General features: G+C 40.9%; 1 protein-coding gene across 5 annotated transcripts; it reads left to right on the forward strand.

Moving 5' to 3' along the window:
- Nucleotides 1-2,884: 2,884 nt before the first annotated feature.
- LOC116397232 (transmembrane protein 87A) lies at nucleotides 2,885-21,803 on the forward strand. 5 transcript variants are annotated; one of them, XM_031872486.1, is made up of 22 exons: nucleotides 2,885-3,102; nucleotides 5,124-5,196; nucleotides 5,569-5,666; nucleotides 6,117-6,236; nucleotides 6,348-6,404; nucleotides 7,525-7,593; nucleotides 8,440-8,514; nucleotides 8,740-8,814; nucleotides 9,993-10,134; nucleotides 10,545-10,606; nucleotides 12,123-12,306; nucleotides 12,410-12,509; nucleotides 12,811-12,904; nucleotides 12,988-13,065; nucleotides 15,829-15,937; nucleotides 16,018-16,076; nucleotides 16,671-16,774; nucleotides 16,867-16,940; nucleotides 17,323-17,384; nucleotides 18,110-18,162; nucleotides 18,272-18,302; nucleotides 20,580-21,803. In XM_031872486.1, exons 1-22 carry the CDS (start codon nucleotides 2,971-2,973, stop codon nucleotides 20,619-20,621), a joined length of 1,893 nt encoding a protein of 630 aa, XP_031728346.1. In that variant the 5' UTR covers nucleotides 2,885-2,970; the 3' UTR covers nucleotides 20,622-21,803. The 5 variants fall into 5 exon arrangements, with proteins under 5 accessions (XP_031728346.1, XP_031728347.1, XP_031728350.1 ...); XM_031872487.1 differs by lacking the exon at nucleotides 12,988-13,065 and adding an exon at nucleotides 15,264-15,332; XM_031872490.1 differs by having other exon boundaries at nucleotides 8,740-8,805.
- The last annotated feature ends 3,850 nt before the right edge of the window (nucleotides 21,804-25,653 follow it).

Below are 25,653 nucleotides of genomic sequence, written 5' to 3' on the forward strand. Positions count from 1 at the left end.
CACACACACACACACACACACACACACACACACACACACACACACACGGGTATGGACAGTCGGCCTCCAGGTCCTAACGTCCGCTCCATTCTTGAGGCGCAAACATTCAACAGACAGTTTATGATGCATTCAGGGGTCAGCGGGAAAACTCGGACATCGCCTTCTACAGCTATTTTGGATGGAAATTCCTCAATTCTGATTACTTGACCGACTTTCATTAACCTGTTTACGTGGTTGCCGTTGTGTGTATTTGTTTATTGACATGGATACATATATACATATATATATATATACATATATATATATACATATATATATATACATACATACACATATATACATACATACACACACACACACACACACACACGTGCTGTTCATATAATTAGAATATCATCAAAAAGTTGATTTATTTCACTAATTCCATTCAAAAAGTGAAACTTGTCTATTATATTCATTCATTACACACAGATTGATATATTTCAAATGTGTATTTCTTTTAATTTTGATGATTATAACTGACAACTAAGGAAAATCACAAATTCAGTATCTCAGAAAATTAGAATATTACTTAAGACCAATACAAAGAAAGGATTTTTAGAAATCTTGGCCAACTGAAAAGTATGAACATGAAAAGTATGAGCACGTACAGCACTCAATACTTAGTTGGGGCTCCTTTTGCCTGAATTACTGCAGCAATGCGGCGTGGCATGGAGTCGATCAGTCTGTGACACTGCTCAGGTGTTATGAGAGCCCAGGTTGCTCTGATAGTGGCCTTCAGCTCTTCTGCATTGTTGGGTCTGGCATTTCGCATCATCCTCTTCACAATACCCCATAGATTTTCTGTGGGGTTAAGGTCAGGCGAGTTTGCTGGCCAATTAAGAACAGGGATACCATGGTCCTTAAACCAGGTACTGGTTGCTTTGGCACTATGTGCAGGTGCCAAGTCCTGTTGGAAAATGAAATCTGCATCTCCATAAAGTTGGTCAGCAGCAGGAAGCATGAAGTGCTCTAAAACTTCCTGGTATACGGCTGCGTTGACCTTGGACCTCAGAAAACACAGTGGACCAACACCAGCAGATGACACGGCACCCCAAACCATCACTGACTGTGGAAACTTTACACTGGACCTCAAGCAACGTGGATTGTGTGTCTCTCCGCTCTTCCTCCAGACTCTGGGACCCTGATTTCCAAAGGAAATGCAAAATTTACTTTCATCAGAGAACATAACTTTGGACCACTCAGCAGCAGTCCAGTCCTTTTTGTCTTTAGCCCAGGCGAGACGCTTCTGACGCTGTCTGTTGTTCAAGAGTGGCTTGACACAAGGAATGCGACAGCTGAAACCCATGTCTTGCATACGTCTGTGCGTAGTGGTTCTTGAAGCACTGACTCCAGCTGCAGTCCACTCTTTCTGAATCTCCCCTGCATTTTTGAATGGGTTTTGTTTCACAATCCTCTCCAGGGTGCGGTTATCCCTATTGCTTGTACACTTTTTTCTACCACATCTTTTCCTTCCCTTCGCCTCTCTATTAATGTGCTTGGACACAGAGCTCTGTGAACAGCCAGCCTCTTTTGCAATGACCTTTTGTGTCTTGCCCTCCTTGTGCAAGGTGTCAATGGTCGTCTTTTGGACAACTGTCCAGACAGCAGTCTTCCCCATGATTGTGTAGCCTACAGAACTAGACTGAGAGACCATTTAAAGGCCTTTGCAGGTGTTTAGAGTTAATTGGCTGATTAGAGTGTGGCACCAGGTGTCTTCAATATTGAACATTTTCACAATATTCTAATTTTCTGAGATACTGAATTTGTGATTTTCCTTAGTTGTCAGTTATAATCATCAAAATTAAAAGAAATACACATTTGAAATATATCAGTCTGTGTGTAATGAATGAATATAACAGACAAGTTTCACTTTTTGAATGGAATTAGTGAAATAAATCAACTTTTTGATGATATTCTAATTATATATATTCTCCGAATATATATATATATATATATATATATTATATATATATATATATATATATAATATATATATATATATATAATATATATATATATATATTCTCCTAGAGAATTGTTTTGTTGCTGCTTAATTGAAAAATCAATTGCTTAATTGAAAAATCAATTGCATTCAATAATTAAAACCAACGTTTGTTGGAATTTTGTGGGAATGCACTACTGTTTTTGTTTGGTTTCGTTTTTCATGTGTTTTCATGCATTACAATTCCTATTATTAATAATGTATTTACTGTATCCAGGAAGTCTCCATATAGTTTGAAGTGGTAGGATAAGAAAAAAAGGTATTTTTTTATTATATTTATTTGTATAATATCTATTATTTATAGATATTATAATTGTTGTTATTAATATTATTAGAAGAACTGCAGCTTCGCATAAAGTGAATCCGTGGCTAGCACAGTGTTTTTTTGTTAGCATAACATTATTATTATGAAGATGCAAATATTATTTTTAGTGTGAATAATAAAAACTTCTGAAATGGTACAAATTGTAAAAAATTGTTAAAATATGTTTTCTGGTCTTGAGCTCTAATCCGGGTTGATGCTGCTATCTGGTGGTCACGGCGGTGAACTACATCAACGTGTGTCATGCTAGACACCATGCCATACAGCCACTTTCGGTTAATCCGGTAATTCAAAATAAACCTAGAGGGCTCAATCTGAAGCAATGACTACTGAACGAAAATAAAATAAATGATCATGTTAGCGTTATCTTGTGTTCACAATTAGAGACTACAACCCCACATTTGTCAGCGTGAATAATACAGATTATTGTTGTATTTTTAAAATAAAAAACAACATCTTTATAAAACAAATTGTTAAACTTCCCCTGGCCCTTTAAAGCATCATTCCTCCCTGCCAACGTCAGCCGGAACCAGGAAATGCCCAGCTAGTTGTCGCGTTGGTTTTAGCTGTTTCTGTTGTTTGTTTGTTTCTTCGTGGGTCACAAATGGCGAGCTCCGCGGGTCTGGGTAGGACCGGACTGGGACTCTGGTCTTTGGCGCTGCTGCTGGTGCTGGTGCTGATCGGGACGGTCGGTTCCGTGTCCGAACCGGGAAAATGGATCCTGAACATCGACAGCGTGAGTTTCCTGGTTGTGATGTTGTCAGTGTCGGGGTGTTTTAGCCGTGGATGTAAAAAGAGAGAGGTTTTAGCGGGTAGTTTAATATGTTAAACAGGTTGGAGAGGAAGTTAAAGGTGGTGTTAATGTAGTGTTACTGTGGTGTTAAGGTCAGGTGGTGTTACTGTGGTGTTACTGTGGTGTTAAGGTGGTTCAGGTGGTGTTACTGTGGTGTTAAGGTGGTGTTACTGTGGTGTTACTGTGGTTAAGGTGGTGTTAAGGTGAGTATTTCCATTTTATGCATCTGTATACTTCTACTCCACAACAATTCAGAGGAAAATATTGTACTTTTTATTCCACACATAACCATTTTTTTATAACATTAGTTACTTTTCAGATTCAGATTATGAATACAGAATATAATCATCAAATGAGTGTTATTGTTAGTCAGGGGAAAATTCAAGTGCAGCAACATTAATATTTTCTTTAATTTACTTTTCCTTCAGTAAAAATATAAATGCAGGATTTTTACTGAGCGAAGGAGTTCAAGTATCTCGGGGTCTTGTTCACGAGTGAGGGTAAGATGGAGCGGGAGATCGACAGACGGATCGGTGCAGCTGCAGTAGTAAAGCAGGCGCTGCACCGGACCGTCTTGGTGAAGAGGGAGCTGAGCCGGAAGGCAAAGCTCTCAATTTACCACTCGGTCTACGTTCCTACCCTCACCTATGGTCACGAACTCTGGGTCGTGACCGAAAGGACAAGGTCGCGGCTACAAGCGGCCGAAATGAGCTTCCTCCGTAGGGTGGCCGGGCTCAGCCTTAGAGATAGGGTAAGGAGCTCGGTCATCAGGAGGGAGCTTGGAGTCGAGCCGCTACTCCTTCGCGTCGAAAGGAGATAGCTGAGGTGGTTCGGGCATCTAATTAGGATGCCTCCTGGACGCCTCCCACTGGAGGTTTTCCAGGCACGTCCAACTGGGAAGAGACCCCGGGGAAGACCCAGAACACGCTGGAGAGATTACATCTCCCAGCTGGCCTGGGAACGCCTCGGGATCCCCCAGAATGAGCTGGAACATGTTGCCGGTGAGAGGGAGGTCTGGGTCGGCCTGCTTGACCTGCTGCCACCGCGACCCGACCCCGGATAAGCGGAGGAAAATGGATGGATGGATGGATTTTTACTTGTAGCAGAGTATTTATACACGGTGGTATTACTGCTTTTACTAAAGTACCAGAGTATTTCTGCCACCACTGAATGTGTGTCATGATATCAGCTGATTTATGAGAATCTATTAGTTCGTGATTATTTTATACATGGGGAGGACCACTCTCTTTAAAATCCATTTGTTATTTTGAAGCTACATATTTTGAAGCTGTTACGTGTTTTTCCACCAAATCATGACAGACAAAAGAAAATGTTTTGAGGACAAAATGATTGATCTTCTTAAAAGTATGTCTGGAATAACATCACGGCCTGAAACTCTTCAACACAATTTGAGTCAGCAGATTATTTATGGTCTGAAAAGTCAAAATTAATTAACCGTTAAATCAGCGGGAGGAACACAACAGTCATATTCCCTCCATCTTCTTCTTCTGGTTTTAGTGGTTTTAGTAAACGTGAGAAGTTCCTCGTTCTCACAGTTTAACAGGAAGCTCGGCTCTTCTTTCAACCGCTGTGTTTGTCTTCAGAGGCACATTCACGTGTAAGGTCAATAAGCGACAATAAATCTGCCAGTTGACTGAGATTCAACGAGGGAAGCACTGCTGCTGTTAAACCAACTCTGCTCATGTAAACACAAGGAGAAGATCAGGTACTTCTACAGCTTCCATCAGTAGTATAGTGTATAGTGGTAGATAATACTTATTTAGTTCAAGGTACGGACAGAAAAGACACAAAACGACAGCAGCTCAATTCCAGAACATTTCTGTCTTCTTGATGTTGTATGTTGACAGGATGTGTGAGGTCATAATGTATGTTAAGCACGATAAGACACACGGGTCATCTTTACAGCTGAAGTCTGATCAGGTGTTTGTGTTGGTTTGTTCCAGGAAACTCTGAAGAAACAGAACCTCTTCTTCTTCACTAAAACTCTGTTCAACAGCAGCTCCATCCATCTCAAACGTAAGTAGACAAAGACCTAAAGGAAACCATAAGCTAAAGAAGCTAAAGAAATGTGTGTTAACGACAACATCGACAACGTGAATACAAGGAAAGTTCTGCGGATTGTTGATCTAAGAAACCCGGTCCCACATGTATCACGTCATTTGCTGCGTAACGTCTTGCACGTGTTTTTGTGCAGACCGGACCGGGTGAAGATCTCGATGTCACCTCAAAACTCCCAGTTCCAAGACATCATGTTGTGTAGTGTGACCAGTACAGCGATCGGACCACTGTGAATGCCTTATAGTGGGAATTGGCTTTAAATGGCAAACCAAAGACGCAGACTGTTCCTTTAACGTGATTTCTTTTGTTTCTTTCCCCCTGTGTGGTCAGTGGTGTCAGAGACCTGCAACTCGTCGACACCTGTCCAGCTGAACGTGTTGTGGTATCTGAGGAACTCGCACTGCTACGATGAAGTCTTCAGCCTGGACGTGAGACCCTCCACAGTTCTCTGCTCTGTTCTTCTCTTGACCCGTTCAGAACCTCAACCCGACCTCTCAGGTCCACATTTGTAGCTCTGGTTTGCTCTGACTTTAGGTCTGTAACCACACAGGTGTACATTTAAACACTTAATACTGGAATAACAAATTGTGAATTCCTATGATGACTATTTAAATCCGTGTTATTTATTTACTCATTAATGATCGGACATCTTCTACCTGAGGCATAATGGTCCTTACTGCATCAATACCCTGCTTATAACACTACTGAAATCAATCATTGATACAAAATATTCTTTAAAAATGCTTTATATTCATACATTTTTCCATTGCTTTTGCTAAAAAACCTAGTCCGCTTGCTGTGTCCCATAGCAGCGGTGTGTTGTCCCTGCAGCAGCTGCTGTCTCTTTGTCATGCGTCTCATTGTTTGTCCGTCTCCAGACGGCGCTCGCAGGAAATTACTTCAACTCGACAGAGGTCAAACAAGGAGGAGGAAGTGGATATTATGTTTTTCACCAATATCCTGCCATCACCTGCCAGCCACACATGAACCCCAACACGGTGATACACACACACACACACACACACACACACAGTGTATATAAATTGACTCACAGTGCAAACAAATAAGCAATGAGTGAGTGTATGTGGTGCGTTTGTTTTATGACACAGTTCGTCCTGGATGTGCTTGAGATGAAAACACGGTTGACAGAAGTGACACATCAACAGGTGAGACACGTCCTGCTTCTGTCTCTCTGCCCGTCTGTCCCAACCAGAGCTGCTCAAAAACAAAAAGAAGAATCAAATGGCTGCCAAGGTTGAACAGTCCCAGTTCATGTTGCTGCTGCCGTCAGCGGCTGTGTAGCTTTAATGCAGGCCTCCTTCATAAATACTGTAAATACTTCTAAATATACGGGGCAGCGAAACACAATGGATCCCCCTCACATTGGGTGGACTTGGGACTTTATTGCGCGTTTGTTTGCAATTTGTTCGAGCATCACAAACATCATTCATTCATTCATTCAATTCAATGCTTCACACACCAAAGCCATGGTGTCATTATAATCACTCTGCCCGTTTCACATTTATTGTCCAATTGATGGCGCAGTAGAGCAGATGAAGCTTCGGCCCACGAGTGAACCAATTGGATGGAAAGCGTCAATGCGTCATGAAGCTTCATCTCGCCATCACTAACGGGCGATATGTTCAGCAGAAATGGTCATGTGCGTGTACGATAAGTCTACAACGTAGTTATCACGACGGGCCTAGTTGTCAGAGTCATCTACACATTTTCAATGTCTGAGCTGAATATTTCGCTGATTTTGACAATGTTGATGCGAGGCAAGAATTTAGAAGGAGACTTGAGCGAGACCCACAATAACAAACTGACCGCATCAAGCGAAAGGTAAAGCGTTAGAATGCACGAGAGAGTCTTTTCCATAATGTCGTCGCACACTTCTAATAACAATCTGAGCCGGTCTGTGGCAAAAGCGAGCACTTTTAGTGGACGTGCATTGAAGGTGAGGAGTTGCATCGTGCGATTACATTGCCGCGTCTGACGTCCGTAGTGTTCTCCCTAAAACCTGGACCCATTTAAATAATGTTGTCACTTAGACATAGAAACATAGTCCAGGTTTATAAAATACCAAAATAACCCTTAAATCATGCAGCCTATATTTCTTCTAAATCATAAGTAAACAAAGTAACTAACAGAAACCTCAACAACATTTAGTAGAGGAAAATAAGATCCTTTAAGAAAATGAACATGTTGCATTCATCTTTAAGAATCCTTTTGTTTATTATCATTAACTGTTTCAAATACTTTTCTTTTTTTCCGTGTGTTTATCAGCCGGTCACAGAGAAGACTTCAGGTCGGAGGAGACGGAGTGATGCTCCTTCAAAACCTGCAAAGCCAAAGGTGTGCACATCCAACAAACTCGTCCTGCAGAACAGGCAGAGACAAAAATAACTGCAGTGTAGTAGAACATGACGCGGGTACCTCCAATGAAACCTGCGGTAAAGACTGTAGAACGTCCTGTTAAAATGAAGAACACAGAACATTCGAAGCTCCAGTGGAACATTATTTACAGATTTATTCAACCTTTCTGTGGAATAAAGAGCAGAGCAGAGCAGGAGAAAGAAAGAGGACACATGGTTCAGGAGAGCATAGTTAGAAGAGAAGCTGCACCATGAAGCCCTTATGGGTCCAGTAGAACACACGATACAATAGCTAACATTTACTAGAACTAGTGGTGTAACGGACCTCTGTCGATCCGTGATCCGTACGGATCCCCCTTAACGGTTCACCACACATGTGAACCGCTGATTAATGACACAGTTCAACGTTAAATCACAGAGTGAAATAAAGTTTTACTGACATCTTTATCCACCAATACTCAGTGAAATATGAGATCAGGACGTCATGTATGTTTCTCTAGCCTCTGATCTTTGATCATGTTACATTGTAAACAACCAGTCAGTGTTTGAACTGACGGAGGAGAATGAAGGTTCTGTTCAGTTACATTATGATGCGTTCAGGCTCTGTTCAGTGAAAATGAGTATTGAGTGAAGGTAAATTATAACGTTATCATGATGTGTTCACATGTGATCTGTAAAATGTAGTGTTGGTGAGAAACTTGAATAAATCCAGTTGTTTGAAGGAGATGTTTTCACAACATAAATAGATATTGGAGATGAATTATTGCTTTGGATGTCTAATTGTTAAATGTTTGACTCACTGATTGTGTTGCTCTCTGTCTCTCAGGCTGCTGCAGCACAGAAGGAGGGTGATTCAGCCAAAAAGGAAAAAGCTGCCGTCCCTCCTAAAGGGGTCAGTCAGGTCTGTTCAGTAAAAATGAGTATTGGGCAATGGTAAATTATAACGTTATCATGATGTGTTCACATGTGATCTGTAAAATGTAGTGTTGGTGAGAAACTTGAATAAATCCAGTTGTTTGAAGGAGATGTTTTCACAACATAAATAGATATTGGAGATGAATTATTGCTTTAGATGTCTAATTGTTAAATGTTTGACTCACTGATTGTGTTGCTCTCTGTCTCTCAGGCTGCTGCAGCACAGAAGGAGGGTGATTCAGCCAAAAAGGAAAAAGCTGCCGTCCCTCCTAAAGGGGTCAGTCAGGTCTGTTCAGTAGGGTCCGCTAAACTTGCTCGTTACAGCAGACAGAGAGAGACGCTCGTGACTTTGGGAGGGTCCTGCTTTTAATCCCAGGGTGTATATACGTAGTGTGTTACAGAGCCGTGACGCCTAGTCGGCAATCTCATGTCAGCTGACATTTTTCCGTAGACTGTGTGTAAGAAGTGGATGTAGTCATCATGACGTCACATGTTGGTTTGTAGCCAATCACAGTAAGCCCGCCCTAAATCATCCCCTGCTTTATGGTCTATTTGACTCTAACTGGACCATTATTTATTAAATGAACATCAACATTTAAGCAACTAAAAGGTTCCTTCCTCTCATTCACCGCCGTGTTGTCTCTCTCTGCCCGCCCTCTCAGCTCGCTCGCAATATCTCTCTCTCTTTTTCTCTCGCCCTTTTTTAAATGAGTCGGAAAGCCGACAGCAAAGCTCAACTTTACTTTTGTTTCTATCAAACAAAGAGAAATGCTCTCCCCTCGTCTTAAAATGGTCCTAAGTAGATCCTGGACTACTTCTATGTTTCTATGAAGCGCTACATGCTGTGTGTGTTTGAGCAATCAGCTATGGTCATCCCTACAAACCACGCTCTGAAAGTTCCCATAATTTGAGAGAGTACTACCCCTGACCAGGGTGTTTCCCGGAAGCTAATTTACATTCCTCAAAAGGTTCCCAGTTCCTGGGGAAAAAGGGGCTTAAGTTCCAAGTTGACAGAAACCTGGCATCAATTTTCATCAACCTTTGAATGAGTCACTTTCTCTTTTTATCTGCTTGTAAACAATCTCTCAACGCTAAACACAAAAATGTACTCAATGGTCAGCAACACCGGCACTGCACAGGAAACTGCTTTTTTTTTTTACAACAAACGGTTCTATATGAAAACAGAATCCATCCTGTCTGATTGTTCCTAATCCCCATCAACCGTTTCTGCCATCTGGAACCCTCCTCAGACTCCCACTCGTTACAATCAATACATTCAAACACTCCTTTGTACCCTCTGCCATCTCTGAGTATTTCTACTGTGTATTTATTGGGTGGTTGTTTTTGGTCTAAGTGTTGTAATAATGTGCTCTAAATGTATGCATGTGCTGCATAACCAATTGCCCCACTGGGGACAAATAACGTGATTGACTGACTGACTGACTGACTGTCTTTGTTGCTCAGATGGCTGCTTCTTCTCAATTCGATGTGGTGGCTGAGAGCTGGGAGGACGGACCTTACATGTTCATCCTGAGTATCAAAGAGATCAAAGACAAGAGCAGAGCCTCTGACCCCGCTAACCCTCCCACACCCTGGACTCTACAATGTCAGTCACACACACACGCGCACACACACACACACACACACACACCTACCAATACAGTGTAATGTACTACCTGTTCAAATGCTTGAAGAGTGAGTTCTTTCTTTTTAAGTTCATTCCGCTAACTACTGCTGAGGATGTTTGTGCACTTTGTTCCTGATGCTCTTGCTTACAACACTACGTGGATCAAGTGTTTCAAGGTTGCACATCACGGCAGTATTGAAACATTACCTAGAGCAAACAAACACAATGGATTTATATTACCGACCCTTGCGAATCAGCTCTGAATGTCCCAAAGTGATTGATAATGTTGTGGCATGACTAACTGCTGTGTTCCTCTCAGGTGTGTCTCCAAGTCTGGAGTTTGAATGTAGAGAACCAGTTGATCTGATAGCGTCTCTTTGTGTTTGCAGTGCAGATCAGCATGAGGGGTCCTCATGACTACATATCAGCCGCTGAGTGGCCTATGATGGTGGTAAGAGGACACACATACGCAAGACAAAATAACACTTTAGGAACAGCAATCAAACATGGGTTAGTCTGTCTTCTTTCCTATTCTCTGTAAACAATTGGATCAATAGATCATGGGAAATATAGAATATCACCAGATTTATCCTTTAAAAGAGCATCTAACCAAAGGAAGAGTCAGACGCAGTGTTTAATCAATCAGGGCACACGGGATTAAATGAAGGATAAAGACGAGGTATTTCTTACCGATTTCTCACTACTGTCGGGAGCCAGTGCAGCCGCTGTCAAGCAGGGCGCCGCCATGAGTAGGTCAAAGTTCAAGTAATTCAAACTGAAACATTCATTTAAAGAGCACTGAAAGCTATAGTTTGGAAGTCGAGGTACTTATCCATAGTCAAGGTTACATGGTTATTTATTGTCATTCTACAACAACATTTGTTTGTTGTACCATTTAGCTACATCAGAAAAACACACAAAAAAAAAAGTAGTAAGAAGTCTCACAGCCAGAGACAAAAGCTGCTCTGAAGTCTGGTGCGATAGGAGCCGATACTTGTGTATCTTTTACCAGGCGGCAGCAGGGTGAGAAGGCTTTAGCTGGGGGTCGGTATTGTCTTTTAAAATCCTTTTGGCAAGAGTCTTTGCAGGCACCTCTTGTCACCAATATCACTGATGCTTGTTCGATGGGCAGTTTTAATCCCCTGCTGCCCTCCTGTCCTGGACACTGCACATCCCATGCCAGTTTGTAATGTTCCCCCTCAGGGTGCTTTCTTTTTGCTCCTCTATAAAAGTGAACAAGTACTTGGCACAGGATTTTGCCTTCTTAAGTTTCCTTACGAAATAAAAGCCGTTAAATAGCTTTCTTCACCCGGATGGAGATGTGCGATGACCATGTCAGGTTGTTTGTGATGTTGATTACCAGGAACTTACAGCTGCTTAACTTAACTTGCTCCACCTCAGCACCTTTGATGTAGACAGGGGTGTGTCTCTTTGCCTCCTTTTGTCTAAAACCAACAATCAGCTCCTTGGTTTTTCTGACGTTGAGCAGTAGGTTGTTTCTCTGAGCACCACTCTGCAGGATTGTTGATTTCTTCTCTATATGAAGTCTCATTGTTGTTTGTAATCCTGGCGAAAACAAATGTCATATGCAAACTTCACAACAGAAGTTTTGACGCTATGTTTTATATATAGAAAAATCAAGTGTACGCTACAAGTTTAGTGTACGCTATATTTTGAATGTAGTGTACACTTGGTGTTTTTTTTTAGGTGTCTAAACTACATTTTGCTGCTGCTGCCCCCCCCTGTTGAGAGTAGTACGTTGCTTTTATCCTGTCTGTTGTTTCAAACGGGGGGTGTGCCGACTGCCACCTATTGAGGGTAATACCCAAACTATGGATAAGTACCTCATACAGCCCCCAACTTCAAAATATCCAACTTATCCTTTTAAGAATCTGTTATATTTGACAAATGTCTTCTTTCCTTTTTCCCAAAGTCAATATTGTCTCTCTCTGAAATTGTGTCTCCAGTTCTACATGGTCATGTGTATCGTGTACGTGCTGCTGGCGGTGTTGTGGTTGGCTCTGTTGGCGTGCTACTGGAGGGATCTGCTCAGGATCCAGTTCTGGATCGGAGGAGTCATCTTCCTGGGCATGTTGGAGAAAGCCGTCTACTACGGCGAGTTCCAGAGCATCAGATACGACGGCTTGTCAGGTAGGTGAAGACACGGAGGTGCTTTCTCTGGACTGATCTAGGGGTGAACGTTTGACACAGCGGAGCGTTGAGAAATAACACGTTGTAATGTGTCCTCCTGCAGTCCAGGGGGCGGTGGTGTTTGCTGAGGTGCTCTCTGCGGTAAAGAGGACTCTGGCCAGGGTGTTGGTGATCATCGCCAGTCTGGGATACGGCATCGTTAAGTAAGTCTTTTCCTTCTCACAGCTCTCTTTGTAGTTTTGACATCATGAGGTTTTCTTGTATTTCTTGTATGAAGAAATTAATTTAAATATTTTTTAAATATATTTCCACTTTTGTCTCTTATCCTTTTGTTACCTTTAATTTCAATTGAGACAAGGACTGAAATTTGTGCTATACTACATCTAATGATTATTTTCAGATAATCCTTTAGTCTATAAAATGTAAAACAAATTCTGTGAAATGCCTATGACCAGTTGTTTTGGTGCGACTGATCCATAACACTCTTTTCTGTCTGTCCACCAGGCCCAGACTCGGTGCGTTGCTCCACAGAGTAGTCGGAGTTGGTCTGCTCTACTTGATCTTTTCCGTCATTGAGGGGATCCTACGAGTCAACGCTGTAAGTCGTGTGTGTACGCGTTTGTGCGTGCGTGTGTGTGTGTGTGTGTGCGCGCGTGTGTCTTAACTTTTTTCTCTCTCTAGGATCGAGGCGACCAATCCAGGAGTAGACTTTTGTGTGACATAGTGCTGGCCTTCACTGACTCCTGTGTTGTCTGGTGGATATCCTTTTACATGTGCAAACATGTTGAGTTTCCAGGTTCTTTTATCGCACATAACTTACACTAAATCACATATTATTTTTCAAATACAGGTCTATATTCACTGTCTATCATTTTAAGCGTGCAAGTATATGTATTTATTTAAATGATCCCCATTGTCTGATGGCAGTCGTACCATCTAGTCTTCCTGCAGTGTAGGACGTGCAAATTCTGTGCACAAAGTTTGTGCAATACATATTGCCCTCAAATATTACAGCAAAAAAGGAACAGTTAGGCAACGGAAGGAAGATACTGGTGCTGTGAGAAAGTTACTGTTTTATAATGACGTCCACCACTAAATGATTTGCAATAAATGATGATTTAATCGAACGGCTATTAACAACTTTAACCAGAGTTAAAAGCAGCCACAACTACCAAGATCATAGAAAACTCTGTTAAGATCAAGGAAAGAAAAAGGGCACACTTATGAGAGAGAGAGAAAGTCAGTGAAAAATGCCTATAAATGCAGCGCGATAAGAATACAGCACTACTCTGCCAAACCTCACACTTTTGAGCAATCTCTACACTTTAATAACCAAGTCCATGTTACAATAAAGAACCAGAAATAACTGACTCATACCTGTCACTTTGATGCTTTATAGTGATTTTTCACAGATGTATGTCTTTACACTAGCTTTAGCTTTGGTCTCACAGTAACAGTTTGACTGAAGGAGTTTTTTTAATGAAGATCCACCACTATTTAATATGCCAACCAGCTGCTGATTTTGTACCAGCTGCCACTGACTAGAGGGTGATAAAATATGAAAGCCTCCTCTGTCGTCTGTCTGTCTTTTACTGTTTCTCAATTTCATTTGGAGAATTCCGTTAGTGTACTTAGTGTTCTACACGGCGGTGTACTTTTATTTTTTGGTTAGTCATTGACCTGGTATGGTTGAGGTTAGTCATTGACCTGGTATGGTTGAGGTTAGGCATTGACCTGATATGGTTGAGGTTAGGCATTGACCTGGTATGGTTGAGGTTAGGCATTGACCTGGTATGGTTGAGGTTAGTCATTGACCTGGTATGGTTGAGGTTAGGCATTGACCCGGTATGGTTGAGGTTAGGCATTGACCCGGTATGGTTGAGGTTAGGCATTGACCCGGTATGGTTGAGGTTAGGCATTGACCTGGTATGGTTGAGGTTAGACATTGACCTGGTATGGTTGAGGTTAGGCATTGACCTGGTATGGTTGAGGTTAGGCATTGACCTGGTATGGTTGAGGTTAGGCATTGACCCGGTATGGTTGAGGTTAGGCATTGACCCGGTATGGTTGAGGTTAGTCATTGACCCGGTATGGTTGAGGTTAGGCATTGACCTGGTATGGTTGAGATTAGCCACTGACCTGGTATGGTTGAGGTTAGTCATTGACCTGGTATGGTTGAGGTTAGTCATTGACCCGGTATGGTTGAGGTTAGTCACTGACCCGGTATGGTTGAGATTAGCCACTGACCTGGCATGGTTGAGGTTAGGCATTGACCTGGTATGGTTGAGATTAGCCATTGACCTGGTATGGTTGAGGTTAGGCATTGACCTGGTATGGACTTCGAATGGTTGAAGCTGGGATATGTCATCAGGCAGCGAGTCTCACAAGAGTTTCCACATGTTATGGTGGGTAACCATCTATTGTTAGTACACCATCTGGGTACTCACAGATCACTGCATTTTGCCATACTTGTCGGTGTGAATGCATTTATGCACTCAGTACAGGTGTATGGAGACACAGCATTTTTGTCTGGATTCAGGTTCATTTATTCTCGTTTGTTGCTCTGCAGGTTTGACTCCAAGACGTTCTGTTTGTATTTTGAGTTTTTTTTTTTTTTTTTTTTTTCGTAGGGTGGGTACCACCACACCAGACTGTACTATGGTAAACCCCACCCACCTAGTACACCCATTTGAACCAAACAGAATTAACTGTAGCTGCCTATTGAGTGTGGTACTGTGTCTGCATTTCTGTTGTTCTCTTTTTCAACCATCTCTTTCCATTCTACTTCCTCTGTTTGCCTCTCCACACTTCTGCATCTTCCTCCTCGTCCTCTAAATAATCATCCACCCTTTTTTCATTCTACATTCTGCTTTCTTGCTCTCCGTACTCTCCCCTTCTTCTTTCCTACTATTATGTTGACCTTTTCCTCTTCTTTCATTCTTTTTCTCTCCCTGTAGGCTGAAGGTGATGTAGTTCTCCTGGCTGCTATTCCTCTGGCTGTGCTCGACTCTACCCTTTGCTGGTGGATATCTGCGACTAAATCTTCCCATTTTTAGTAAAACTGAAATTCTCTCTCTCTCTCTCTTTTTTTTCATTTTCCCTATTTTTCTGCTTTGTTTGTCTCTGCGTATATTTTTTTGTGTCCAGCAAAAACTCTCTCAATGCAAATATCATGCAATTAACCAAAGTATTGAACTATTTTAATATAGCTTTGGTTGTATTTTCAAGTGCCCATATTCACACTAGAATATCTTAGAATGTAGACAATGTGCAGCATGTGAAACTTTAAAAACTCTTGGACCTACGCTGTCTTGTCCCTCATGCAAATGCAAACCTTACCAACCACAGGAGGTGGGATGGTAAACATCTCACCTTAAATTCAAGGGTTAAACCTTTTAGTTTTGACTTCATTGAACAATCATTTTTCATTAAGATACAGATACAGTGATCTTAAATTGGAGATGAAAACCCAAATCTAGCTGGTAGTGTTTACTGTCGTCGATGTTCCTTGACTGTCGTCACATCTTTGTGAGTCTGGCTCAGACGATGAAGCTGCTGAAGCTGAGGAGGAACGTTGTGAAGCTCTCTCTCTACAGACACTTCACCAACACGCTCATCTTCGCTGTCATAGGTACAAACAATACTCAGTCAGTCTTCAATGTTTGCTGAAACACATTTCACGCCTTCAAAGCTTGTATTTGTGTTTTCCAGCGTCGGTCATCTTCATCATTTGGAGCACCAAGACCTTCAAAATATCTAAATGTCAGTCTGTGAGTACATCAGCAGGATTTAGTATAATCTGTGTTACTCAGTTTGATGTGGTGTTGTTGCCTGTGTTGTTGTTTTTTTTATTTAACTCTATTTAAAGGACAAACATGTACTGCCTAAATGAAGAGATGATTAATTGTAAAGTCCTGACCTTGTACCATAAAACATTTATCATGCTTCAGATGCAACAAGCAAATATTGTAGGAAACTGATTGAATATTTTGCCACTGTGTTAATGGTTCATTACAAACATAAAAATGCTGATAAAAAACATAACGGAAGCATTACATCTCTCCCAAAACACATTTGCTGCTGACAATTAACAGTTTCTAAACTACATATTCTAGGTTACAGGGTTGATACAACTATAGTTCAGTTGCAGTTCTTTATGAAAGTCAAGTTATGAACTTTTTTTTAAACTTTATTATGTCACCCTTCATATATTTCACCATCAATACACAGTTCAGTAATGTCACAACACTTTTCTAATATAATTTTTTTTAAAGTCCAATTTGGATTTATTCTCAGAATGTAAATGAAGATTTATTTTTAAGTGTTTTGATTAAAAAAAAATCTATTCCTTTCCCTCTCTGCAGGACTGGAGGGAGCTGTGGATCGATGACGCGTTCTGGCGCTTCTTGTTCTCCATCATCCTATTGGTCATCATGTTCCTGTGGAGACCGTCAGCCAATAACCAGAGGTAAGGGGGGATGGCAGGGCTGTTTTATTCACACTTTTTCTCGTTCCAACTGCAAAGTAAAGTCAGTTTCTTTCTCCCTGTGTGTTTGTCAGGTATGCCTTCAGTCCTCTGTTTGATGAAGAGAGTGAGGAAGAGGAGAAGGAGCCCATGATGAACGAGGCTTTCGGTCAGAAGCCTTCCTCCTTTACTCCCTTCTTTCCTTCCTCACCTGTTGGCTCCTCTCTTCCCTTCCTGTGATATTTCTGTCTCAGCTCTCTACCATCCTCAGTACCTTCCTATCTATTTAGTTATTTGTTTAGTTTATTTCTCAGTTAGTTCGTTGGTTAGTTAGTGGGAGACACAGTGCATAACATCACTGTAAATGTCCCAGATGCCTTATTTTCAACAGATGCCTTTCAGCCAGTTGTTAAATAATCTTTTTAATTTAAAATGAAACCTAACGTAGTAGAACCATCATCAGTATGTGATCAGCTTTCAGTGAAATATGCATCATGGAAAGTTCTGTATGTGAGTTCATGTCTTTGTTTTATACTCCTGTGTATCTCCAGAGGGGGTGAAAATGAGGGGCATGAAAAATGAGACCAACGGCGCAGCCAAAGCCAACAAGGTGGTAAGTGACGATCAACAACAGCTGCCATTTTTAACAAATTAAAACCATTATTGCTCGCCAGCAATCATTTTATTGTTTTATTTCTTCATCCCAAACTAATTTGACGTATGGAATTTGTCAGCAGTAGTTCCAGTTTTACTTCAGATTTCCCTCAGATTTGATTATTTCACTCCAGCTTTGAGTGCAGTAGATGTGTGAGTAGCGATACTGCCATAAGGGGCTCATTGGGTTGTGACACTGTTAAGGGGCGGTTATATTCCCAAAAATATACTGCAGACGTCCATGTGGTTTTGTTTCTAGCACCACTATATACTGACTCATGTTCACACATGTTTATCGGTGCTTACAGCCTATTTGACCACAAATTCTGGGCTGCACGCGGATTGTTCGCACGGACGGATGATGAAATTTGCGTCATGCCGACCTTCACAGCCACGCAGATGTTAGAAGTATAATTTGAGCTTTGCTTCAATAACTGGGTTCTAGGTAGTCTCTGAGGATAAAAAGATCACCTATAATACAATTTCACTATCGCAGGTACAGCTCAGTTATTCAGCAGTGGCTTTTAAACAGTTAAACAAAGGACCAAAGTGACCTTTCAGGTAATTTCAGTAACTCGATCATGTGGAACATGAGTTTGACCGACCTCGGTCAGTCAAAGGTTCTCTAGTCTAAATTCTTGAAGGAGGAAATGTACACATCAGCTGACTTTGTTGTTTTTCCAGGATGAGGATCTGAAATGGGTCGAAGAGAACATCCCTTCATCTATGGCAGATGTGTAAGTCATCACCAGCATGAAGTCAGCATGTTGACACTGATTATAACATACCAGAAAAGATCATAAATTTAAATTCATCAAATCTTATGCTTTTCCTTCTGGCTCACAGCGCCCTGCCCCCCCTGCTGGACTCTGATGAGGCAAGTCGTCTGCATTTCTCATTTCATTACTAAACTAAGATGTAACCACACACAGACAATCAGATCATAAGTATTTCACTTTCAGTTGTTTGATATGACTCGTAACCGGGTGGTCGGTCTCATATTTCCCATTTACTGCCAGTCACATCTACACACACATGAAAATGAGTTGGAAACACTATATCAAGTATTAATTGTTGCCAATTTTACCAAGATACCTTTAAGAATCTCTTTAATCTGAAAATAATAATGATTGAAAACGAGTAAAAGCAAGACTAACTTTAACAAAGACAGACGCTTGTTTTTATGCACTTGGGCCTTTTTTCAGTTATTGTTCAGGTATATTAATATCCTCTAAACTACAAGAAAACTTCTTTGGCTCCTTCAAAAATACAATCCAAAGTACTGGATGTAAACACTACAGAGGAAGAGAAAATCATGCTATTTGTAAAATATCAATATATAAAAGCTAATTTGTGTCACAAATACTTTGCAAACACATTTTTTCTACAAAGAATTTGTAATAATTTTTGTTTTACTGACATTTTACATTTTTTTGAAAACAAGCCAGTCTGCAGCAGAGGCACACAAACAATTGTTTATACTAGTTGTAGTTCTGTTCTGTGAGCAGCAGGGGGGGGGCAAACAATCAAGGCAGTGAGCAGCTGTTGCCACGGTTATGTCAGTGTTTATCCTCTTCTCTGTGGTCATGGCGAGCAGAACAATGTGGCGGCATCAACCTCGTGCGTTTGACATGTTAGTGCTGCTGCAGCCATTACTGATAATCTTGAAAACAAAAATACAGAAAATATAAGAAAACATCTCTTTATCGGATATGAAACATAAATCCTCAGTCCCAAACTCTTTGATATATTTAATATCTTTCTTATCTTGTTTCTCCTCTGTTGACTGTTTTTCGTACCATTTTCCAAATTATTCACTCTTTCATCTCTAAACTGAACCTTTTTCTTTTTCTTTTTTTTTTTAAATGATCGAGCAATCAACAAAGTGCCTCTTATGTGGAATCAACTTGTTATGTAAGCTGCTGTATTAACACTGAGAGATATTAAAATCCATAGAGCGTATGAAGTACTTCCTTTATGGCGCTTCTGTTGTAAGGAATGGAGAAGGGAAGGGACAGAGTCCAGAGGGACAGAGCAGAGAAGGGAGGAAGGTTCTGGACTTGGATTAAAATGTCGCTTCCTTAAGATCTTTTCTCTGTAGTTGTAATTGAAGGTTGTAGCACTTTTTTTTGCTGTCATTTCAAAGATTTTTAGTTTTTAACTGCAGGGTGTTTGAAACGTGAGTGAACACTAACAATGTCATGAATCTCCCTTATTAGATGATGAAATTAAGGGGAAACAATTGCCGTAACTCCCTACTACTCATGTCCTCATGGCAGATTATATAATGCGCTCTTGTTATTCAAGAGATAAATCTGACTCTAACCTGCACATTATCCCTATAATAACAAATTATGTAATTCATCACAATTATGGAGGAAATGAAAGAGAATAGGCTTTACCCTGCCACCGCCTCCATGCCCAGATGCTCCTTTGATAGCCTCGCTAGCATCACAGCACAGGTTTGGTTTTTATTCCTTCAAGAATCCGATTCTTTCAACTTTAGATGCATTCACACACACTCCTTATCATCATTCATCTTGCACATGTGTTTAGCCAATACGGAGACTCTGATTTAAGTAAATAACCACAAATGACACACTTGGTTCTTTCAATTTTTAGGGAACAAATGAGAGCGCTCCTTGAAATGTATAAAGAAGGATTTGGCTTTTGTAACCAGCTGACACATCTCTCCACCTATCTGCCAAAAATGATGAATTTGTTTTGAAACGAAGAAGCACAGCTAACTGTCTGACGGACCAGACTTCTTCTTAAAACTGGACAAATTGGCTTCTTCGTGTCGAATGGTGTATGGAGAAGGATGAAGGATAGGGTGATTGAGAGTCTGAAACACTGAGTCCATGAAACAGTCTGCAACTGATGAAAGATGGAGGGAGAGCGGAGGGGAAGAAGACAGTAACCCAGCTCATTTTCAGCCTGACTCGGAAAACATAAAAATATTCACCCCTGAGGCCAGACAGAGGTTTCTGAAGGGACATTACAAAACCGGGAGGGCCGTGCTCTCCTTATTATGTAGATTATATGTAAACCACGCTCTCTTTGCCCCTCCCCTCTATGCCAAAACAATGACAAGACATTGAAAAATACTGTAGCCAAAAAGTTATTCAGCATGATGTCGTGTTTTCTGTTGCAGGAAACCTTGACGACTAAGTTTGAGATGTCCAAGATGGAGTGAACGCAGAAGAGGAAGGACAAGCGGATGGAGAGGAGTGTTTGTAAAACAGAGTCTGGTGAACAGACGGGTGTATAATGCAGATTAATGTTGGTGAACAAAGTGGATTAAAAGAGAAGGATGGCTGTTTCCGGGCACATGTGAAGAGGGTTAGACGAAGTGATGGATGAAAGAGGGAACGCCCAGAAGGAGTGTTTGCTTTACGAGGCGGCGGTGTCTGTGTGTGATTTAACCCCGACTTTATGAGCTTTGTAAGCCTTGATTGTATATACGCTGGGAGTAAAATCAGTCACAGCAGCACAAAGATTCTTTTTATTTTCATTGTTTGTATTTATATTTCGATATCTGTTGTTATTGTTGTTTTTTGACACATTTGATCTAATGAGGTTCTCTGCTATAGAGTGACTTGTTTGCCTTCTCACGTGCGGAAATCTGATTTTCCAAAATTGTCTCATCAAATATTTTGTGTGTGAGCTCTCTCTGTCAGTGCTGTTGGGTTGTTGTTGAGTCAATGGTTGAGAAAGAAACGAAACGACATAAACAAATTTCTAAATTGCTTTTGGTCCCTTTGGTTTTGGATTCATATTTTGCCAGCTATGGTTCCAGTCTATTTGTATTTGAACCATTAAAACTGTTCACATTTGGATCATTTTATTCAGACTGCGTATGACAGTTGGCATATTTTCTTGTTTTACTTTGTCTTCATGTCTGTAACAAGAGGATTGATATGTTGCAGCAATTAAAATGTAGAACATCTTTGATTCACTCTGAGGAAATTCGCCCCTGGTTTCATGATCAGCATTTCAGGTCACACTACATCCTTCATGATGATGATGATGATGATGATGATGTGCGTTAAGATGACTTGTGAGGCCTCCTGAGAGTTTTAAAGTGTGTTTGCAGAGCCTTGTCATACGCGGACCTTCCCCAGCGGCTCAAGGAATGTCAGTTGGTCGGTCCAGCACTAGGTCAAGACTGCAGTATCTCAACAACTGGATAGATCATCATTACATTTTGTAGACATTCATGTTCACCGCAGGATGAATCCTGCTGACTTTTGGCGATACTCTGACTTGTAGGCCACCAGCAAGTTTACAATTTGGAACTTTTACTAAAATACAATTAACTATTGGATGGATTTCTGTGAAATTTGTTCTCAGCTTTTCATGGTGTCCAGAGGATGAACCCTAGTGACTTTGATCATATCCTGCCTTTGTCAGTTCGTGGTTTTAAATGAAACGTTTAAACAACTATTGGATGGTATGCCATGGAATCCCGTACATATTCATGTGTTCCTCAGTATTAACTTCAGCTAACGTCCTCATCGGGTCAACATTTAACGATAAAGCTAGCAGAGAGGGCCGTGTCAAACTTTCCAATTTAGTTCAATATTAATAAACTTTAAACAAACAAGTGAAAGCGCTCTGTGCAGCTGCAGGTCGAGCATGTCATCCACAGCTAACGTGATATGCTAACGTTATAATCAAACCCTTCTTCACCTAGTCATTGAGGGGGCCAAGCAATCGGCTTGACGGACTACTTTTTTTAAATACTTGCAAAACAGGTGGCATTTACCTCAGCTGTAGTTTGTGTAAGAAGCAAATGTTAGCATATGTTATCGTTTATCTTAAAGCACTGCTGTGTCTTCGTGCAGCTTCACAGAGCTGCTAATATCTGTCCTCCACGCACACAGAAACCAAACTATTCACTCCATTGTATTTATTTTGCTTGATCACACACAAACATGGCCGCTTACAGTGTCTGCTACAACGTTTTCTATGACTGCAGCCATTATGGCTCTGAGTCACCTGTGCGCGTGTGTGTGCGTGTGTTTTTTTCAGCCTGCTAAGTGTTGACAGTGACTTGCCTGAATGGACTAAATGCTCCAATCTTCATCCAGTTCAGGCGCAGGGAAAAGTCCACTCTCCCTCTCTGCTGTCGGTCCATCAGCCTGCAGCAGCTCGCTGTTATCAAGAACATCACGTTTTTCTCAGGTTCATGAAATAGATCGTTTTTATTTTGCACAAGCCTGATCTGAATATATTTAATGTCGGATTCCTTATTTATATTTTCTTACAGCTTATGAAGTAGTTCTCTTGAATACCTATGTTGAATAGACTTATTGTAAGTCACTTTGGATAAAAGCGTCTGCTAAATGACTGTAATGTAATGTAAATGAAGTAGATTTAGATAAGAAATGTTTGACAGCTGGTAATGTTTCCTTTTAAATCCAATGTGCAGGAGCACAGGGCCTTTACAATGAAAAATGTGGCACTGTCTACATACTGGATATTGTGGTATAAAATTCAAAGTAATGCGAGTGTTAGGATTTGAGAATTTATTAATTTTTTTACCCACATTCAAAACTCATTACACCAAAATATCTTTGGTGTATTTGTTAGAAAGAAAAGTGATGAATGGTTTTAAGAATGAAACATCTGTTCCTTCTGAATTGTTCAGTTAGTCTGAAATGTGGAGGTAGGCGTCGCTTAAACTCATTACACTTATTTAAAAGCCGTTGTGATTACTTTTGCCTTTAATCAATCTGCGTGTGGATTTTGTATCAATGGTTGATGTCTCATTTTGGAGAGAAACTCTTCAGTTTGATGTCTCTGGGTTTCATATCACACAGCAGCATCTGTTTGTTGTCCAATAACACTGATTGTGTTGTGTGCTGTTTGGTTTGTATATAAATCAAAAGTCAATAACAATTTGGCAAGTCAAATATTGGCTTTATTTTTGGTGTTTTTTTTGTTTGTAAAAAAATAAAACCTTAAAAAATCATATTTGTAGCCTTGCAGTGATCTATTTTCTCCTGACTTAAAAATATGGTGCAGATGATCAATCTGAATTCTGGCAGTGTTGAATCTTATACCAGCAGGCCCAGGAAGTCAACAATGAGTATTTTCACAGAAGGCCCTTTAAAAAGTAGAGCGAGAGCAGCGTCACCTTTCTGATCAGCATTCCATAAGTGCCGAATGTCAGGAGTGCAGTGCTATTTGTTGAAGTACCAGAGACACCTATGACGAGCGTGCACTGTTAAGTTGTGGCTTGTTTCGAAGGTTAAGTAACCACCGTTTACATACATTAGTCAACTATAACTGAGCACACAATAAAATGTTAGACAGACTTTATGGAGGACTGATATGTCTGTCAGCACGTACAGTGCCATTTTTCAGTATAACAGCAAGTCAGGTTTAACTATCAGGGTTCATTGTCTGTGTCCTATGTCCTTAACACAGTAATAATAGAAGGTTTTTCACCCCGCCGCTAATGCGGTCACACTGTGTGCATTTATTAAAACATGTGTATGTCATATTTCACCAACAGAATGCCAAGAGTCAGGGTGAGAAAGACGGACAGAGGTCTGGCTGAGACTGAAAACTTTCAGAGGGTATTCTTTGACTTCTCTCCGAGAAACAGGAGACAGGTCTGTCTCCTTCAAAATGACTGACAGCGTTTCCCTAAGCCCCTGAAAGTGTGTGATCAATTAAAATCCATGGCAAACATCGTATCTACCTATTGCTTTTATAGGTCCCCAAGGACCCCAATATATTTGCATTTTCAAAAAGCCCGAATTAAAACAGAAAACAAGGATATAAAGTCATTGGGAACAATTTGATTGACAGTCAAGAAAGATTGGGATGATAAAATAAAGCACCTGTGAGATATGAGTGTACCCCTGGAGTAGGTCAGACTCTTTGTCAGGTGGTATTTGAAACCGGGTGTTGTTGAAGGCTGCAGCTCACATTGTACATTGGTACATTGCTTTGGTTAAGTGTTGGTCAAATAGAAATGTAGAATCCCAGTGGACGCTTGTTGTGGCCGCGGTCTGCATATTGGGGTCAAATTACAATATATTCAATTTTGGCTGCAGGAAAATCTGTTGTTCCGCTTTGTGCGTTGATCAGTGGTGGGCCGTTAGGGCCAGCTAAGCCTTCTCTGCACGCGGGCCGTCAGAGTGATAACTGCATATTTGTGTTATGCACACAACTGCCCTGTAACGATGAGTATTAATGTGATATCTCATTAGAAAGCTACGGTTCTTGTAATTCGATTTATGCAAACCATTTCAAGATACAATAACAACAGCAGGTACAGTTAACGTCTCTGTCAAACAAGCACTCCAAAAATAGCGGATAAAATATCTCCGTGATTCACCGATTATGATTCATAACGTCTCCCTCGTGCATGCTAGTCCAGCAAAAACGGCCTTGCTAGGTGGCTAAGGGTCCACTCGATCAAATCCAGTAAAAGATTTAGTCCAAAACACATTAGTACGTCCATAAAGACCCACGGGGGGCTGTTGCATCATTTCAAATTAGCCAGCAGATATGATAACTCGCTTTTCATGTCAACAGAGCGGAGATTTTCATCGCAAAATGGCGCCTACATTCCGCCGGTTAGATTGACACCTGATTTGACCCAATAGGAGCTTCTATAGCCCGGCCACAGTCTGGAACAGCCAACGAGAGTCCGCTTTGAAAGACAATGCCCACCTCACTTCTTTGGGTAAAGCTCGAGCCAATCGCAACAGATCCAGTTCAAACTCAGGCTCCATATAGCCAATGAAATTACGAAGCCAAGGATATGCAGATTTATCAGATAGCCCTCTGGGAAAGTTTTCAAAACTGAATTGAAACCGTGACTCAGGTACCTGGGACAGATTATCAAGACCAAAGTCTGGTTCAATAGAATTTTCAAGAATCTGTGAAAGTTGACAATGATTAAATATGATATAGTTCGCCATACATCGACATAAATAAACTATAGATTGGGTTTCGAGCATGTAGTTTATCGTAGTATATGCATTTTGACATGGTGACACGAGCCTCCAAATGTGTTTTTACGGCCGCACTCTTAGTAAGCAGTGTGTAAAATATTAATTTTCTGTCGTATTGTTATCAAATTATAACTTATACCAGGTGTCATGACTGCATGTTGTTCTAGGACTGCCTTTTCAACCAGGTACCATGACTCCATGGTGACATAGTATTGTCTTTTCAGGCCTGTAAGTCCCAGCTATAGATAGCTG

Source organism: Anarrhichthys ocellatus, unplaced genomic scaffold, assembly GCF_004355925.1.
Source record: "Anarrhichthys ocellatus isolate YVR2014 unplaced genomic scaffold, GSC_Weel_1.0 scaffold64, whole genome shotgun sequence".
Classification (NCBI taxonomy): Eukaryota; Metazoa; Chordata; class Actinopteri; order Perciformes; family Anarhichadidae; genus Anarrhichthys; species Anarrhichthys ocellatus.